This window comes from Lagopus muta, chromosome 6 (assembly GCF_023343835.1).
Source record: "Lagopus muta isolate bLagMut1 chromosome 6, bLagMut1 primary, whole genome shotgun sequence".
Classification (NCBI taxonomy): domain Eukaryota; kingdom Metazoa; phylum Chordata; class Aves; order Galliformes; family Phasianidae; genus Lagopus; species Lagopus muta.
The window spans coordinates 15,050,834-15,069,973 of record NC_064438.1 but is presented as its reverse complement, the minus strand read 5'-3'; the positions used below and the strand labels follow the sequence as shown (position 1 = coordinate 15,069,973).

General features: G+C 42.1%; 2 protein-coding genes across 6 annotated transcripts in view; one reads left to right on the top strand and one right to left on the bottom strand.

Moving 5' to 3' along the window:
- The window catches only part of CHID1 (chitinase domain containing 1), a 120,982-nt gene extending 119,085 nt beyond the window's left edge, over window positions 1-1,897 (bottom strand). The window contains exon 1 of one of the 2 annotated variants that reach the window (XM_048948842.1): window positions 1,862-1,897. The gene's annotated coding sequence lies outside the window, so the exon portion shown is untranslated. Of the gene's footprint in view, window positions 1-1,676; window positions 1,698-1,861 lie in introns of those variants that run through there. The other variant, XM_048948843.1, reaches the window with a different exon arrangement.
- Window positions 1,898-6,152: 4,255 nt separating this feature from the next.
- The window catches only part of AP2A2 (adaptor related protein complex 2 subunit alpha 2), a 43,019-nt gene continuing 30,031 nt past the window's right edge, over window positions 6,153-19,140 (top strand). For all 4 annotated transcript variants that reach the window (XM_048948841.1, XM_048948839.1, XM_048948840.1 and 1 more), the window contains exon 1: window positions 6,153-6,343. In XM_048948841.1, coding sequence (XP_048804798.1) covers window positions 6,277-6,343 — 67 coding nt within the window. In that variant the 5' untranslated portion in view covers window positions 6,153-6,276. The remainder of the gene's footprint in view (window positions 6,344-19,140) is intronic.

Genomic DNA, 19,140 nt, shown 5'->3' with positions numbered 1-19,140 from the left:
AGCTGCTCTTGATAGCATCTACTCTGTTCCATCAAGCTTAGCAGGATCTATAAACTATTACAAATGGGAACAGTTGAGAGCCTGAACAGTCAATAGAAAATCTTAACAATTTGGACAGGATATCGATTCTTCCAGAAGCTGGTATATATTGATTTGGAGGTGTTTGATTTCACTTTCAGAAGCAATTAGCAACAGCATTCACATTCCTAGAAAGAAGTTAGTGTTTAACAGCTGAAGCTCACAAATTGAAAAAACACCACTGGACTCCAATTAGAAATTGAAATGTGTTCATTTCCTTGATCATATCTATCTGGCAATTACTGTAAGCCAACATCCATTCCTGGATCTATAGAAAGTGCAGAGCCTGTAGCAACATTTTCTGCTAATGACATTCTTATACTGACTCTTAGTAGGAACTTTATTTTATTAACTTCATCTTTAGCAATGCAATGGACTTGCCAGGTCACTGTGCCAATGGTTGAACAGCAAGTAAGATGACATGGCTAACCCAGGGAGCTCAGGTGCAAGCAATGCACCTGAGTGATCAGAAGGGGTGGAGCCAGGATCCACCCCTCCTCACTCTCATTTAAAGGTTGGCAGCCGAGGGAGCAGCATCTGTCTGGATAGGCTGCACTCTCCTGAAACTGTAACTGCTTATTGGAAGGGGTGAGTCATATTTCCTCCTTTATTACCTGCTATCCTTCCATCGTACATGTACCTCATTTGAAGGCACTGTCATCGCTTTATTTTGCCATACAACAGTATCAGCGAAAATCAAGCACACACTGTCGTTTTAGTATCAAAAGATGAATAAATCAAGCTTTAAATAGTTTATCTGAAAACTAAAAGCACAAATTTTGCAAGCTTTTCAAAACAAGATGCCCATCAAGTCTTTTCTCTAGCAAGCCTCCCTTCAACATTTTATTATCCTCGTATTAACTAAACTAAAGAGTTTTGTTTCTTATCTTTTGTATTGCAACATACAAGGAAAATTGAGGTTTAAGATTTGAGATGTTTTTTTTTGACATGCTGGTCTGAAGCATTGGTGTATCCCAAAGCCCTGCTTAGTGAGTCTCCCTGGGTAACGCAGCCAGATATTTTAAATGCTGTTCTATTTAAAAGAAATAGAGAAGCTGGTGTGGACTTATGTTGTCCAAAAGAAGCAGTCAAAAACCATAATCTTGGAGACTTGCACAGTAACTATTTAGAAACTATCCTGGACAATGTGATCTAACTGTGGATGTCCCTGTTTGTTGTGGGGGAGCTGGACTAGATGGCCTTTAATGGTCCCTTCAAAATCTAAGGGTTCTGTGAAATCAGAGTGAATGCTTATATGACACTTCTGAAAGAGGAAGCAGGTTCTAACTGCTATTGGAGTAAATGCTCTGATATGCAACTGGTTTAGCAAAGCCCATGCTACAAACTGCTGAGCTGCAGGGGGGTAGGAAACAGTGAACAGAAGCAAAGCCAACATAAGCTAAATTCAGGGGCGAAAATAAGCCTGTTTCCTAAGCTGTGTTAAAAAGCATTCCCCTGCCCTTCTAAGCTGCTCTGTTTTAACACTAAAAATTGCCTCCTGTACTCTGGAGATACCAACGCTTTCTCTTTTCCGCCAGAGCCCGCCTGCAGGCCAGTATAACCCTGCGGGCTCGGTCTGAGCGTGCCCCGCGGCCTACCTATCCCGGGCCAGCCCCCGCAGGGCCGCCAGGGTGCTTCTGCCATCCATATCACCGCATCCCAGCCGCGGGGCAGGCCGATATACCCTAAACGGACGGGACGCCGCACCACCGCCCGCCTCCTTCCCTCCCCCGAGAGCGCCGCTGCCGCCTCCAGGCAGCGCCGGCCCGCGGCCACCACCTACCGCCCGCCGCCGCCTCGGAAATGGAGGCGGGCGGTGCCGCCCCTGCGCCTGATGGGAGGCGCCGAGGCGGCGGCTGAGAGCGGGTCGCGCCATCATGGCGGCAGCTCCGTCTTCAGCTGGGCGCTCCGTACTTCGTCGTGTGCCTCCTGCTGTGCCGGGTGGAGGTTGCCCGGCTGCTCACCTAGAGAGTTTAGGTCCACCCTTTCCAACAAAAGCCTTTTAGACCTACTTTTTGCCACAGTTCACACTAGGTGCTGCTTCCCAGAAGCGGAATTGGAAGATTTCCTCATCTACCCTTTGCTTTCTTTCCCTCTTGTGTAATCCAAGATCTAACCATAATTCAGCACTGAATCGAAAAACAGAAGTGTTTTTCCTCTGAACTCGAGTCAGTGAAGCGGATACAGCGCTGAGTATGTGTGCTTTCCCCTGTGCCCTGAGTCACACAGACACAAATTGTGAGGATTTCAAAAGGGGAATCAATGTTCACTTGTGTGCTTGGGTACTGAACTTTCTATTGCTTTGTAGAATGCTGTTCATCTCTCCCAAGTGTTAGATATTTCCAGGATACATTTCTCAATAGCAGGAAAGACAGAGATAAGGCAGGGGTATGAAAAATTTGGTTTATTTCCAGCTACTCTGTAATGCAATCTGTCATTTCCTGTATTGTGTTCCTATTATGCTATCCTGTTGACTCTCTTGTACCCTCAGTGGGACTGAACCAAAGGTTTGCTGCAGGTAGCTGGCACTGTGCGTACTGCCCCTGAGGGAGCCTGCAGCTGCCTGTACAGGAATCACAGGTCTTTTTAACTCATAGATATAAGGGTACGCTGCCAGGTACTGGGGATTCTCCTTGAAAGACTGATATGCTGCTAAGTAAATCCAAATGATAAGGGGATCTTTGTTTAAATTCTGTGTTTTTCTGTACAATACTATTCCTTTAAAAGAGCAATGGCAATCACCTGGGGGAGAACAGAAACATGTTCCTTTCCTGGGGAGTAACTCTGCATACTCAGTGAAGAAAGGTTTGGAAGCAAAAATGATTTCTCAGCAAGAAATGAAGCCCATAGCTTCATTTGGGAGCCTGCAGCTTAAGGGAAAGATGACTAAGACAAACAGTCAGGGAAAAAACTTCCTATGAGCTAGAAGGACTAATATAGAATTTATTGCAATGCACAGTCACTCAGGTGGCTGTCAGCACTCTGGCAGCAAGCAGGGGGCAAGGTCGGCTTACTTGGAGACCCTTAATTCACTCTTATTTTGTCTTGTCCACTCTCTTTGAGTTTATTTTAAGCTTAACTATTCTATTCTACACTTTTGTATATCCATGGTAGAGTGCAATACTCTTTTAGTCATGAGTTGCTCACTGCATGGAAGAGATTTAGAGAAATCCATACCTGAAAATTTAGATAGATTTCACAATAGTGGTGTTATCGTAGCTTTGTGTTTCTTAATCTTAAAAGCAACATATCTGATATTCTGACATGATAGAAGGCATTACTGATAAACCTGTGCCCTCTATCAATAGATAATGAACTTTAGGTGCCAGGTAGATTAACAAGATTGAGTACACTTAATACTCAATACTATTTGTGGTATAGGAACCACAAATTCTTTTTTCTCATTAGCTGTTTTTGCTATATAGTTAGTATAGTTAGATATAACAGTATAGTTAGAATGACCATGAGGAAGAGAAGAAAGAAGTAACTGATCAAGTGAGGGACAAATCTGTCAAAAATAACAAAAATTTCCTTCTGTGTAGAAATTCATTACAGACGTAGAAAGAGCTGGCAAAACAGAGATCTATCCCACAGTGTGTGACTTCATACCCTAAGCACAATGCTGTCCAAATTATTCTAGAGTCTGATTTTGGCAGACACTCAGTGTAGGGCTGAAGAGTAGCTGTAGGTGGCAGAATAGATGTGGCAGTACTAAACACAGCATGGACAGTAAATCCTGCTGGCTGTTGGATGATTTCTGGTGATGAAATTCCTCATAATGATATGTAATCACACTCAAAAATCAATCACATTTTGGCTTTAGAAACCAAATAGGAATTGAAACTGCATGGCACTTAAAACTCCAAAGTAAGAGTTAAACTCTGTCTGTAAACTACCACTCAGCTCTGTGTTTTAGGCAGAGAAGAACTGTGGTGGAAACTATACTTCCTACAAACAAATACTCACCAAGTGAAAACAGACAGTTTAATCATGTTCATTTTATAAAGACCAGACTAATTTTTCAAAGTCTTTATACTAAATTGTGTTGAAATTCTGAAGATTATAGCGATTCATGGGTGGCATAAGGAAGAGATAAACATCATGGATTTATTGGGCAAACAATTGTGCTGCAAAACATTTTGCATAGTAAGAATTATCTTGAGACTATTGCCACCTTAGTGCTGATTTACAGTAATTGAAATCTCTTTAGAAATCATGGTATCTTGAGATGTATGGAACAGATGAAGTCTGATTTGTCACAGACGGGTATTTTGTAGACATTAAACTCAAAGTGGAACACTTTCCTGATATATCAGCTAGTGTGTTTTGTAAGGAATTATATCTAGTGTGTACCCTGCTCTCCAATAATCCCTGGGTTCACATTACAGAATTTCTTTCTGTCAGGATATACATCCAAAGATCACTACAGGCTCTCTCTCTCTTTTAGCTGGCTATTTGTTCACCTAAAATGAGTATCTTCTCTCTACCCTCTGTAATTGGCTAGCGAGCTCTTGATTTAGAGGAAGTAGAGGCACACATGCCAACACATTCACTGTAATTGCACAAGTCTTTGTTGAGGCAAAAAGAAGATAGGATGTAAGAAAATGCATGGTAGATGTCAAAAGACAGTAGGAGGAGGTGAATGTAAAATAACTGCATAATGCATAGTGTGCATTGAGGAAGTTAGAAATGAAATAATTAAATACTGAAGAGCCCCAAAGGAGTGATTTGTGTGTTTACTCCCCTTTTCAAGCAGAGTTTACACCTGGCACTATTGTATCTATTCAGCTAGAAGTATGTAAAGGTGGTTTTAAGCATGCCTGCACAACTTGCAGCTGCAGTGACTAGAATGCAGCCACAAAAGACTGATGCACTTGTCCTTTAGGTGTCACTCTGCTTTTAAAAGAGAAGACATTAGTTCAACTTCTTATTTTGGCTAACTCAAACATGAATATGTTTGTTTGCTTGTTTGAGAAAAATATTTAGTGAAATCATGTTTTCTATTTCAAAAGTAGATTGTTGTTACACCTCAAAATCTGATTGTAAAGTTATGAAATAAGACATTTTTCTTCGTGTGAGCCTCCATATGCAGATAATCTGTATCAAGACTGTGTACAAGTGCTGTTAGTGTTCTAGATCTACCACACCCAGGAAAAAAAATGGATACGCTGGCTACTACCAGGTATTGCAATCTTCTCCTTGGAATGGATAACAATGAAAAAACACGGGTGTAAAAATGTATCCTGAAAACATGCAGAAAATATCCTTGAGAGAGATTACCTAAGCAATATACATAGCGATTACCAGAAAACATTGTGAGTCTTTCTATATGAGGTTAAAGCGTATCATTATTTGGAGGCACTGAAGCTCTACAAATTTAGGATGTAGGCTTTAAATACAGAACATGAAACCACAGCAACAAACTACCCAGGGAAACAGTGAAATTGGTGGTGTCAGAAAGGCTGTATGCCTTTCAGGAAGATAGACTGCAGCTAAAGTCTAGTTACTGGTCTCAATTCAGGCAAAAATAAATAAATGAAAACAGAAGGAAAAGGAAAAAATGAAGGCACAGATGAAAATAAACAGCTTGAAGGATGCAAGGAAAACATTAAATGAGTGATCTCCAGTATTTCTTAATGCTTTTAGAGGTCATTATAATCCATTAAGTATGCTAACCTCTAGTATTATGTCTGAACCTCTCAACACACTGTTGTTTAGGCAGACTAGATCAGTTTTGACACCCTCTGAATCTATTTCCAGCTGATGAGATTAAATGCTCCTTGCAGTCCAACCTCTCTGGCTCATTTAAGGAAGTTTAACCTTGAAATGTTTTCCATCCCGAGAGGAGGTGTGGGTGGGACTGCGTTGCTCTGCTTGGTTGTGGCCTCCAGCAGAAACACGTAATGCCCCAGGACATGAAGGGGCATTACAGCCCGGCGGACGGGAGGATGACCGGGGCCTCCGCGGCCGAGGGGCTGCGGAGAACAGGGCCGCTGCGGCGCTGCCTCCGCTCGGCAGGGGGCGCCACAGCCTCGCCGGCCGCCGCCCGCGGGGGCGCGGGAGCCACCCCGGCGCATGCGTGCTGCAGAGGCGGCGGCTGCAGCGGCCTGAGGAGCCCCGCGGGGAGAGCGGGCGGTGGCGGCGGCGGTAGTTGCGGTGGTTCGGCGTGTCGCTGGGCGGCCCTGATCGCGCGCCACGATGCCGGCGGTGTCGAAGGGCGATGGGATGCGAGGCCTGGCCGTCTTCATCTCCGATATCCGGAACTGTGAGTGGCGGCCGAGGCGCGGCAGGGCCTGGGCTGGACGGGGCCGGGCCGGCGGCTGCCGTGGGCCGTTGTGCTTCGGGTCGGGGCGTCCGCCCCTCATCCGTCTCCCCGGTCACCTCCCCGGCGCCCTTCTCTCCCCTCTCCTCCCCTCCCCTTCCCTTCCCCCTCCGTCGCAGCGAGCCGCTCGCAGCGCGCTCCTCACGAAATGGCGACGCGCCCCGGGGGGCGGCGGGAGATGCGGGGGGGTGGGAGGGGGCGCCGGGACGGGAGGCTTTGCGATGCGGGAGCGGGCGTTGTTGGCGTGTCTGGCGGTGCGTCGGCGCTTCCTTCTCCCCCACGGCTCCGTTTGTCGGGGGAGAGCGAGAGGGGGGCCGATGCCCGTCGTTGGAGCGATGCCGGGTTGGGTGGGCTCGTGGGGGGCCGCGGGGGGCAGCGCGGGTCTGCCGGAGCTGCCAGCGGCTGCCGATGCTCGTTGCGGGAAAAGCGGCAGGCCTCTGCAGGGCCGCACCGGGCCGGGCCTTTGCTGGTTGTGTTTACGCTTGGCTTAAGCCGCATTTAAAGTCCTAGTTTGACGCGGAAGGCGGCTCTTGGGATCTGCTCAATGAAAAGGGATGAAGAGGGCTGCCTCCTAAGGGATGGGGATGCGACGTCCTCGCGTAGGGCTCTGTAGGGAGAGGAGGAGGAGGAGGCTGCTGCTTGAAAGGGGGGTGTGAAGGCTGGGTGGTACCTGGCACCCTCCCCTGCCGTGGGAATGGCAGGTGAGAGCAGGTTAATATTAATCTGAGTTAGAGATCTAAGTGTGCAATGTGGCAAGAATTCCCCGGGGAAGGGCTAAGGTCGTTGTGGTTGGCGTGATGAAACGGCTATATGTTTTGTCCACCTGCATGTTTCTGGGCTACTCGAGGCTATTCTAAAAAGATTGGCACCGAGGTTGCATCTTTAAAAGATGAAAGTGGATTTGGAGACTGCTGAGTGTAAGTTATGGTGCTCTGACTGGGTTTGTATTGGGGTAACCACAAACTGGCTCGGAGAAGGCTCCAGCTTCAGAGGGCTTTGTGTTGATGACTTTGGAATTATTCCAGGAGTAACAGAAAAGGCTGCAGAGCAAATTCAACCAATGACATGACTCCTCCTAAATGTGCAGTTTCATTTGACTGAATTCAGGTGTTTTGGACTTACAGTCAGTCAGTACAGTAAACAGGAACCTTGTATGTAAAATTCAAGGTCCTGGGTCTTCTTAACAGCAGAGGTTTTGTTGACATTTTCTTCTGAACTGAGTTGCAAGTCCTTTGGTATCTTCTATAAGCTGCCTTCTGCACATACGGAACACGTTCATCAGTTCAAGATGATCTCAGTGCTCTTGAGCTTTGGCTGGTTGAACCAGATGTTTCCTGAATATCTACAAGTACGCTAATATTGTATGCCAGCTGCATGCGTAGCGTAGTTTCACCTTGTCATAGAATTATGACTGTCACCCTTGTAGCTGTTGTTTTGGGATAACTTCTTTAACCTCTTTAGCTAGAAGCACTAGGATTTTTATTCTTCAAGTATCTCTTATGTCTTGCAATTGCTTAACACTTTCCTCTCATATTCCCTTCTTCTGAATTTCTCTGAAAATAAGACAACAGTCAAGCTCTGGGGTACCTGCCCTACGCTTAAGGACTTGGAATGGCAAGATTGGATGTGGAAGGATAGAACAAATTAACTGCTGATTTCCCCACAGACTTTCCATTTTGTAAGCAGCACAGGAATGGATGTAACAACTATCTCTGTTCAGTTTGAATAACAAGCCATGCTCACAGTGTCTACAAGAGTAGCAAAGATGTAACTAATTTGTGGAACAAATAAGGTGTTAACCCTTTATCTATTTAAGCATACAAAGATGGTTCTGGATTGTTTTGTCTCTGTCCAGACAGCTATTTGTAGGCTGTAATTACCTTTGTGTCTTTCTCATTTTAATAATGAAGAAGGTAACGCATCTTCTAAATCTAAACAGTTGTGAAAGAGCTGATAGATCCCACAAATAGGTGATCTGTGGTAGCTGTCCAATGGCGCCTGAATATTTCCTGTTAAGGGAGACTTAAGTGTTGCCAGTTAACCATGGGCTGTTGTATCTAAGATTCCCAAATATATTTAAAAGCGTGGTCTGGAAACTTTGTGCTTTACAAGCACTGTGGTATTGGCTTGAGTTCCATCTTTCCCATTTCAGAGTAGATACTTGTCAAGAACAAAAAGAAACAACTACTCAGTTAAACAAGATCTTGTGACATGAATTAAGAACATGTTCCTGTTCTGGATAGGAGGGAAGCTAGACACCAAGTGCAGCTGATAGTTGTACTGATGTGAAAAATACCTGCTGGCAGTGTCAATTTTGGTCTTAATTTTCATAGAGTTACAGAATCACCAAGGTTGAAAAAGACCCACAGGATCACCCAGTCCATCCATCTGCCTGTCACCAATAGTTGTCACTAAACCATGTCCCTCGACACAAAATCCAAACACTCCTTGAACACCCCCAGGGTCGGTGACTCCACCACCTTCCTGGGCAGCCCGTTCTAGTGCCTGACCACTCTTCTAGAGAACTGGTATTTCCTAACATCCAGCCTGAATCTCTTCTAGTGCAGCTTGAAGCCATTCCCTCCAGTCCTGTCACTAGATACATGAGAGAAGAGGCCGACCCCCCAGCTCACTACAACCTCCCTTCAGGTAGTTATAGAGAGCAATGAGGTCTCCCCTGAGCCTCCTCTTCTCCAGACTGAACAATCCCAGCTCTTTCAGCCACTCCTCATAAAACTTGTGCTCCAGACCCCTCACCAGAACAATTTTGGCTTCGTTTGACTCATTTATCTCTTTTGTAATACTGCCATGTATGACTGAAGGTTTAATTTGACTTCAGCCCCTTCAGATTACAGTGTAAGACTCTTTCAGAAAGACTTTCCATGGATAGGGAATTTGCATCATATTTGTTGCTGAATATCGAAAATGTAGATATATGTGCTAACTGTGCTTAGGTGGATGCAGAGCATGTTTCCAAGGTAACAACATAAGTCTTTTAAGGAATCCTTACATGAATTTTGAGCTTTTCTTTTTAGAAAAGCTTAGTCATGCATCAACTTTTATTTTTTGGGGCATTTGTACCTACAGTGTCTGTGGCTCTAAACAACATATCATTCTCTTACAAGTATATTGAATCACTAATCTGGGAGTCATGCCTATCCATTTTTACAAGTCCATTGCAGTGCTTCAAAAATGATCTTTGACAGCAAGTTTTGGTTCTTACAACTATAGCTGAGTGCAAGTGAATAACAGCTAATATTGCCTGTCTGTATTGAACAGTTAAAAGTTGTCACTCCTATGTCAGCTAAGCATGTTTCTGGCACCTGAGTTATCTGCTTATCTGATAAACTTCTTAATCTCTATGTTAAATGCTTGTATGACACATGTAACTTTGAATTAAAAATGACTTTCTGTGTGATTTTTTTTTTATTAAAAAGTCTGCTTAAACTAGGCTGGCTTCTCAAGTCTGCAGAGCTACTTTTTGTTTGTTGTGTGTGCTGAATATGTGTGCTGACTTTTTTCAAAATGATACCAGTGCAAGACACATGAAGAAAAAACATTTCAAGTGATTTTTTTAAAGCCCAAGTGCGGGAAAATGACTTGTGTTAGCTCACCAGGGCATTTGGATATTTTTTTTTCAGGGCACCTTCTTGTTTCAGGCCGTGTACTTGGCCTACAGAGGTCCTGGTGGAGAAAACTGACCTTTTAAGAAAAGTGAAAATAACCTGACAACTTGCTGGTAGATATATGGGCTTTTCTAGAAGCTTAATCAGGTGGATTGCTTTGTAACATATAGGGAATAGTTACAGGAAAAAGGCTTTCTGTGCTTGTCTTACACAGACCCTGGAGATAAGAAAACCAAGACTGAAAGCTCAACTAAGCACTTAGCTAAGATAATGCAAGTAGTTAGCTCTTATTTAATGTGGTTTGCTGAGAAAATAACAAGACATGGCTGTACTGTAAAACAGACTGTGATGGTTGTGGAGCTCAGAAGCTCTGAATTGTAGTTTAATGGAGCGCCATCCAGACTTGAAAGTTCCAGTTTGGAGAAGCTCTCATTGCTGCCATGATGAAGTGCCTAATGAGCTAAAGCCCATTCGAGATCTCCATGTGATGTGGATACAAGCATATGAAATGCTTATTTTTAGCTGAATTATGTTTATTTTTTCTTGTGCATACACTAGAAAGGTGATCTTGCTAATGCAAGATGGTGTTTTATGAGCTCTCGTGGCTGTCTTTGCTAATGTAGCAGACTCATCATCCCAAGTCTGTTTTTCTTGTGAGAATGGCTCTGTGCTGTCTGGTGATAAAGTTTTGTGTCATCTCTCACTCAAGCAATTCATTTGCAACAGCAGCATTATCTGCTTTTCACTCTAAAAACTAGGAGAACTCACTTCTTTATGTGGGTTTTTTCTTTTTTCTTTTTTCAAAATTTTTTGGGGGCTGATTGTGTAGAAATAGATTTCATACTATAATGGAAACTACTACTGGAAACCCCATGCTCCACTGTAGTATCAGGAAGCTGTCTTTTCTTGGGCTGATGAAATGCACCTGTGTAGAGGTAAAAGCTTCTTTTGCCACAGGTCTGTAGAACAAAAGTTTTTTATTTCCCTTGCTTTTACCAGTAACTGTCTTACCTTTTCAGTGTCACCTTGGAAGTTGAACAGAGTGAAGAAGGATTCCTTTTGTTCTTTTATACCAAGTTACTGTTCCTTTCTCTTTGGGCTGTATTTTTTTTTTTCTCCTTAGTTAAAACTTAGCTGATATATTAAACAAGGTTGTATCTCTTCACATAGAAGTTATTTCATTACTTCTTGTTCTTACTGGATGGTAGGAGGGAGAAAAAAGTAGATGAAGATGGTAATTAATAGATGAGAGCTAGGGTCTTTCATGTAGCATCCAACTTCTCCATTAGAGTCACTGGAATAATATACATAATGAAGGGAGTGTAACTGTACTATATAAAAATGCTGTTCAAGAAAATGGTTACTTAAATACTGATCAGTCAAAGAAGGAGGAAGAACTGCTTTCCATAACAGCCTTATGTTGTACTTCTGCGTTTGCATGTTGTCTTGGCTTGAAGCTTTCTTTTGATAGGAGTCAATGTTGTCTTGCCAACTAAGCTGCCAAATGAATGTTGCAGTTGTCATAAAGTCACTCAGATACAAGCTTTCAGTAGGCTTTCACTTCATATGGGGGAATATCTTAATGCTGGGTGAAAGCCTTAATGCGTGACCCTACTACAGAGTGGTTTTCTTAACTTGTGATGCCTGTTTAGACAAAAAAAAAAAAAAGCATCCATGTTGAACGCTTAGGATGATTAAACTTATACTGAATTACAGCAACAAGAGCATCTAAATTGTAATGGGATTTGGAAGCTGCCGTTTGTTCTCGTATCCCCTTCCCTTTCCTTACAAGGACAAGGAGTTAATAGATTACTAGATTACAGTAAAGCCTGTGACTTCCTGCTGTTTCACAAAAAGCGTTGTTACAGCGACAAACCTGCAACATAGTGGGGGAAAAAGTAAGTTGTGTGCATATTGTCCACTTAAAGTGCAACATATGAGGAATGCGCACTACTGGGTTCTTAAACGCAATCAGCGTGTCACTGATCTCTTTGACTGTAGCAATTTATATCTAGTCACAACAGGATGTCCCAAAGCACAACAGTTTTCATCAGTGCCACTCTAGACTTGTTTTTCTGGAGTTTGGAGAGAAAGAAGGGAAAAGAGACAGACACTTTTTCCCCTGATTGAATGTATCTTGTGGAAGGACAGCATCTATTCACTTTTTTCTTTGTATCAGGATTTTATCACTAACTCATTGAGCAAAAAGCTTCTTGTTCTGCAGCCTCAATCAATTTTAGAAAAAGAACTGCAGCCATACTAACATCTTGCAAAGGTACAGTATTTTTCAGCAGTGTCTTTGGATTAAATGCACAGTGGGTTTGGTCTGTAAGCAGCACAACCAGCATCCTACTTCAGGTATAGTCCAATGGACCTGTAATTTGCAGCTCACTCATAGAACTTTTGCTAGTTTAGCCCAATGGAGGAATTTATACAGGCTAGGCACAGAGCAGACAGACCCCTCCACTGGATTACTGTGTAACCTACCTCCTTTCAGCCCTCTCATCTGCTGCGCTAAATAACCAGCTGTCTCAGTGATTACAGAGGTAGAGGATGGATTTGGTGTTTTATTTCACGATTCTAATTAATTATCAGCATGGGAAATGGCTACTCTGTACTATAGGACTGTAACATGACTGTCCTGCTGGCAGGTAAAAGTAATAATAAAAGCATATAATAAAAGTAATAATGTGCTTTAGTGTATATGCAAGTACTTAGGAGCTCTTTCACAAATGTAAGACTACGTGTGCTGATTGGTGTTATGTGATTTTCTTTTGTGTATTTGCATGATTTTTGCTAGTGTTTGTTTTGATTTTGATCCCCCCCTTTTAACCAATATCTTTCTCTGTCCCCTGACAGAGCAGAGTTTTAGAATGTTATGCAGTCTTAGCATCGTGCTGGTAACCATTTTTAGCAGTAGGAAAGGCAAGTGGATAATCTGATTGCTTTAAGCTGTCTGAAGTGTGCTTGGACGATGAATGTAGTGAACTTGCTCTCTGCTTGGTCATGGATTCTGCTCTCTTCTGGTGGCATTATCACTTATGGTAAAGCAGATTGGATTTACCGCTTGGACACTAAATAAACCAAGCTTGCTTTCGGCTGTGTTGGCTCCCTAGTTCTCCTGACCTGCAGCAGTACAATGCAGTAACCAAAATGTGTGTACTGGCGGAAAGCAGTGCCAAGGAACAGTCTGGAGTTGCTGTCTTTCAGGAGGAATAGCCTTGAACCAAAGTGATGATGAAACTACATCAACGTATTTTGCTGTGGATTCTCTACCAACTAACTCACCAGTCACCTTAGATGTTCCAAATGGAGAGGCTAATGACAACCTAAGATAACAAATACGTTCTGAAGTTTGCAACTAATGACAAGTTTCTAACTCCATTAAGCTAGCTGACAACTCTGACAGAACTTCAAAATAAAGAACTTGATTTGGGTAAGAACTCTCGTGTTCTTCCTGAGCAGATGTTCCTGGCCACTAGAGTTTAAAGTGGAAGAAGCTGCTGCTTTTAGCCCTGGTGGCATTCGTCGTACTGCTTTCCCAGACAGAACAAGACTTGTTGTGTCTTCAAATCCTGTTTGATAATTTAATGTGCACAGACATGTGCTGCTGGACAAACGGTAGGGCCACAAATAGAAGCTAGCCTTACTTCTTGCCTTTAAGAAGCAGGACAGAATGCTGTTAGGCTCTTTCTTATGCTAATGAAGCCTCCTACCCAGCATGCTTTATAGCTCTTCACACTAATAATGGCACATCTATAATCACAAGATAGTCAGATGGCCAGAGGGCAATTAAGGCTACCAGGTAACACAATGTAACAGTTGTAACCTGTGCACTAATTCAAAATAAATGAATTAGTGGGTGAACTTAATTATGCTGGCTGCTGGCCATAGACAATTCAGAGCCAGGTGAGTTCTGGAAATATTTCAATTTTTTTGAGGTAAATCTTTTGCTGTAAATGTTGTCGGTACACTTGTCTTTTAATAAAATCTTGCCTCAAGAAGTCTACTCTGTTCGGTGTTTACGCAAGCTTGTATGGAATAAGTGCTTCTCTGCTCCTTTGGGAAATAAACGTGTGGACTTGATCAGAAATATACTAAACTCTCCATGTTTGTTTATTTAAAAGCTAACAGCTTGTTACAGCTCTGCCCATGCAGATGCATTTTGTGCATCAGACTTGACTTAAGCGTTTTATAGTTAGTGCAGCAACAAGTTAATCCTGCTGGAGCAGATCACCATTTAAATGAGCCGCAAGTAGCCCACTAATTCCAGCCTTGAAGTACTTGCTTAGTCTTGCAGTCCTGCCAAATTAGGATTATAGTGTCTCTAGAATGTTCAGGTGAACAGACACAACAATCCCTTTCCTGTAACTTTCCTGTTTTTTCATTCTTCTGTAGATTTTAATGCAAAATCCCAAGCTTAAACACATTGATATTACTAAAGCTTTGACTACTCCCTGGATTACCAAGAGGTTAAGGGTAGTAGCCTATTCCCCAAGGAGCTGGATAACTTTTGATGTTCAGTAGTCTATCTTTGTCAAACAAGATAGTAATTAAAGATAAGAGTAGAACACAGAATAAGTATACCTTGCCTAATGAAAGCAGTATGCAGTACAGTGGAGTCTGAAGCATGGCAGTCTGCCAGATGTGAACTGCTTGCAGTGTGCTTTGGACCATATTGTGGCCAGATATCTACTTAGGTACTCGTCTTGGAGAAGACTGACAGCAGTCATACTCTGTGGCTGTAAGTACGTGTCTTCTACACAACAACTGGCCAGAATGTACCAACTTGAAGTCACCTCTTTTATTCACTTGCTGTGGCTATTTAACCACAGGCATACTGAGCTGGAAAAAGTCAGGAAGAATGAAAATGAGAAGGATGTGGCCTGGATGTAATCTAGTGTCCTACTTGTTCTACCCATCAGTATATAAATTATGTGACCTTTGTGAAGTCCCTCGGAATGGAATGGCTTGGCTACAATATGTCATATTGGAATACAGCTCTGATAGTTTCTTGAAGCTGCTTAACAGTCTGCAAATAGACAGATGGAATGACTGCCTTTGAAATGAAATGTAAGCCTGTAGTTCTGCAGCATAGTTCTCTTTCAGCTGTCACCAGCAGTGGGCTTATCTTCATTTTTGACCATCCTTGAGGATTCTTCTGTATTTCTTGCTGTGACAGAATCAAACAAGTAGAAATTCTTCAGTGAGTGTTACTGTAGCTGAGTAATAAGGAAAATGTGTTGGTTAAACGTGTTTTCTTTAGCTGTGGGAAGGAAGATCCATCTAAAACTGATGCTTAGTTTTCTGTCTTTTTTGTTTTTTTTTTTCCTTCTACATATAACAAAGAAAAACTGTCTGCCACTGTGAGACTTTATTGTGTTTTGTCAACTTCTCCTGTGAGCAGTAAGTTAAGTTTGGATAAGATTACTGTGCAATGTAACTGTTGGAGGCTTCCGGCAATTTTACATTTTTAACGATGTTTCAGCTTAGTTTTAACTTGTGCTGGTGCTGAGAGATCTTTGCCTCGCCTTGGGAACGGACAGTAGTGAAATTCATTCATTGGCTTCAGAATTTAAGCCATTTTACTTGAACTTGAACAGCACAGGAGGAATTTTGAGGGACAAAAGCATATCTTTTAGTCTTGCTGTTTATCTAACAGCATTGTTGATGTTAATAACCCTGCAGGTGCCATTTGGGATAACTGTTAAAGCAGTAGCTTTAAAAGTATTGTTGTATACATATATATGGCTGTTCTGCGTCTTCTTGCCTCCCTCCATAATGGCTCATTCTAGACAAGCCTGCAACAGCCAGTTAAATGAAACTCCTAGGAGATTAAGTAATTTCTTTATTATTTCCAGATGCTTTCTGGATGAAATGTGTGTAATAAGGAGACAGTTTAGGACTTAATCATCCAACTTTGGTTTCCAATATATGGAGTTAAGTTTTTATCACCAGCTGGTTGCTATGGTAGCTGTGTTTTGTCAAGTTCTCGATGAGATTATGTAGTGCATTCAAAATAGAACAGCCTGCAGGAATTACTAAAAACGGGCTGGTTTTATGTTCATGTACTGTGCAGATTTATGATCTATGGAGAATCTACAAATTCAAACTGAGTTTGCTGTTTCTGATGGGTCTTCCTGGCAGTGCGCTGTTCCAGCTGTGTGCTCAGGGGGTGGGATTTTGTTTTTGTCTTTTGCTGAGGCTGCAATCCATTTCTGTCAAAGGATGCTGACTTCACAGATTCCTGAAGTATTTTAGCCTAGCTTCCCCTAATGCTTTCTTATTTCTTAGAACGTAAATATCTCAATTTATAGCTGTAACCAATAGTGCATGAGTATAATGGATAGAGTATAATGGTGCTTCAAAAAGAAAAAGCTTTAATTTCACTTTGGGTTAAGAAAAGCTGAATGAGACATACATACTTGTCGTGTTTCTTACCTCCCTCTCCATTTCAGACTTCAGGGATTATTGCCACACTTCCTGAGATTGGAGAAACAGTTAATAATATTTGAGAGTAAATATTTCAATGCTTGCAGACATTGCCTAAAGACCCAGAGTGAGGACCTAGCTTCCAAACTTAATGAAATATTCTACTGAAGCTAGTGATATCCCAGACTGAAGTATGTTCTCTGACCAGTTTATCTAGATGATGTACACAGTGTCCAGCCTCGCTGGTAACACTTTAAAATGATGTGCCCCTTTCACTTGGCAGAGAAGATAAATGAGTAGCTCTAGAAATTAAAACTTTATCCTCTGATTTTTGTTTTACCAGAGCAGATGAATTGCTGGAAATAAGGAATGTGTTTTCAGGCCTGACAAAGAATACTGATTGAAGACAGTGTAGGGAACTTGGAAAGTTTTAAACTTTTAACGTTTACATGAACACTTGCATCCTTTTGGCATTTATTTCAGAAGACCAACTTCTGTTTAGTATTGAATTCCTAAAGCTGACAAGACTCTTTGGTGAGTACACCAGCATGTCTCCTGCACGTGAACAGGACAAATAATCTACTTCAATTAAGAAAAATAAAAAATGTGTGTCAGAAGACACTTTAGGCTTTAGATTCTATCAGTTATCTATTTATATGAAGAATGGTGCTTCTGCTGTAAAACCTGCTTGTTAGAGGTTGGCCAAGTTGAATTTTAAGAGTGTGTGTGTGAAATGTTGGTGAAAACGGGTTAAACTTTGTGATCCAAGCAGATGAGTTCTAAAGAGCGAGGGAAGTGAAGGAAGTGAGCTGTGATCTCTAGCCTTGTCAGCCCGGAAATGAATTGGAGTTTCTAGGCCAAATGAAAAGCTGGAGACATGCCCTGATTTATCTGAAGAACAAGATGCATTTAGATAGCGAATGCGATTTATGATGCAGAACAGGTACTGTGAATCCTTGAACCCTGAAAAGCTTTACCATGTTAATAACAATAGGTGGACAAGTATGTACAAGTAAGTAGTTTTTCAGGGCTGGGTGTGGGGGAAGATGGTTTTCTTTTAGTTGTGTGCACTGCCTGCCATGGCGCCCAACACCTCAGTGACTTGAGTCTATCAAACAATGTCAGAGAATGAAAACGTTCACTTTAAGCCCATCTGTAAGCATTTTTGTTCAAATGATAAGGCAAACTTATGTAGTTGCTTTGACTTTGGGCCTAACTTGTTTCTGTTTGTATGGTGTGCTGGTCTTTCTGCATGTTCTCTTCTTTCTGTGCTCTTGTGGCCATTATTGTAGCTTGTTAGTATAAACCAGTTTTCTGCATGCTATGCAAAATGCAGAAGTTGTTTTTTGTTTAGGTGTGGAATCTTACTGGTTGTATAGGTTTTTGTTGTTGTTGCTCTTGTTTTGTGGGTTTTTTTTAGTCTAAATGAAGAGGTAACAAACTGGAATAATTTATATTTGATCTGGGATTCCCTCTTTGCTATTATTAACCTGTCCTGAGTCACTTGTTTCCTCAAATTACTTGATCAGTGTTCATATGACCCACTGCCAGGTCATCTTTGGAATTGTGAAGGAGTGAGAAACAGTTATTGGGTGGGATGCAAACGTTGTACAGTGTTAAATGCCATGAGTTATGCTTATGTGGAAGAAAAAGATGAGATTGGAGATACCATAGTGTGCTGGTGCTGCTCTTCAAGCCTTGTCACATATCTTCCCTACACTGACCAGAGTGGTGTGGGGAAAGGAATGTGTGGAACTGGGGCATCCGATCTCCAACAGATAAGGTTGGATCACTTTCCTACAGAGACAGGAAGCTTTTATTCACGGCCTTGTGGCTGCATACCTGTGACAGATGGTAAAGAAAGCTGCCTTTTCCTGCTGCCACTTGAGATGTTTTGGGAACTGCTGAAAAATCTGATTGCATGTGGCTCTGAATCTGCATCTCAACTAGATGGGCAGTTCTGCATTCCTAGAATGGGACTCATTTCCTTCTACCAAACTTCAGCCAATAGAATCCAGTGCCTAAGCTGGCTAATTCATTCTGCCACGCTCACTGACACAGGAGATAACTGACTCAGACTGTTGTAGAATCTCAATCTCCAAAACCAAAAATGCTGACAAAGCAATAAACACCTTTGTTTTGGACAGTGCAAGTAGTACTTGAATAAGATTGCACTGCTAAAATTGAAACTGCAGCTTATTTCTTGGTGTATCTAAATTGGGTTAGCTCCTGAAAACCTAACACATATCCATAGAGTCAGGGGTTGATACAAAACATAAACTGTTGAGAATGTTAAGGTGTTAGTCATGTGAGAAACGTGAGTTGCAAATACTGTTTTGTCAGGTGACATCCATGGTGCATATCAGAAGTCTGGTAAACCTAAGCTTATCCCTCCTGCCTGAGGTCTATCAGTCTTTGGAGTACTCATACTACTTTCTCTACTTTCCTTTTTTAATGTCCTTTAAGGTCATGAAGATTTTCTTTTTGAAGCTGTTTGAGTGACTGTTCAATAGAGAAACAGTGAATTGACTCTTCCCAGAGCTGAGGAGTACCATAATTTGTTCAGATGACTGTGCTCAGGAAGATTCTTTCTCAAGAGCACTGTCAACCTAGTAATCAAGTTTCTCTTTTTTTTTTTTTCCCTCCTCATTTTATTCTAAAAATGCAGGAACTGAGGTATTT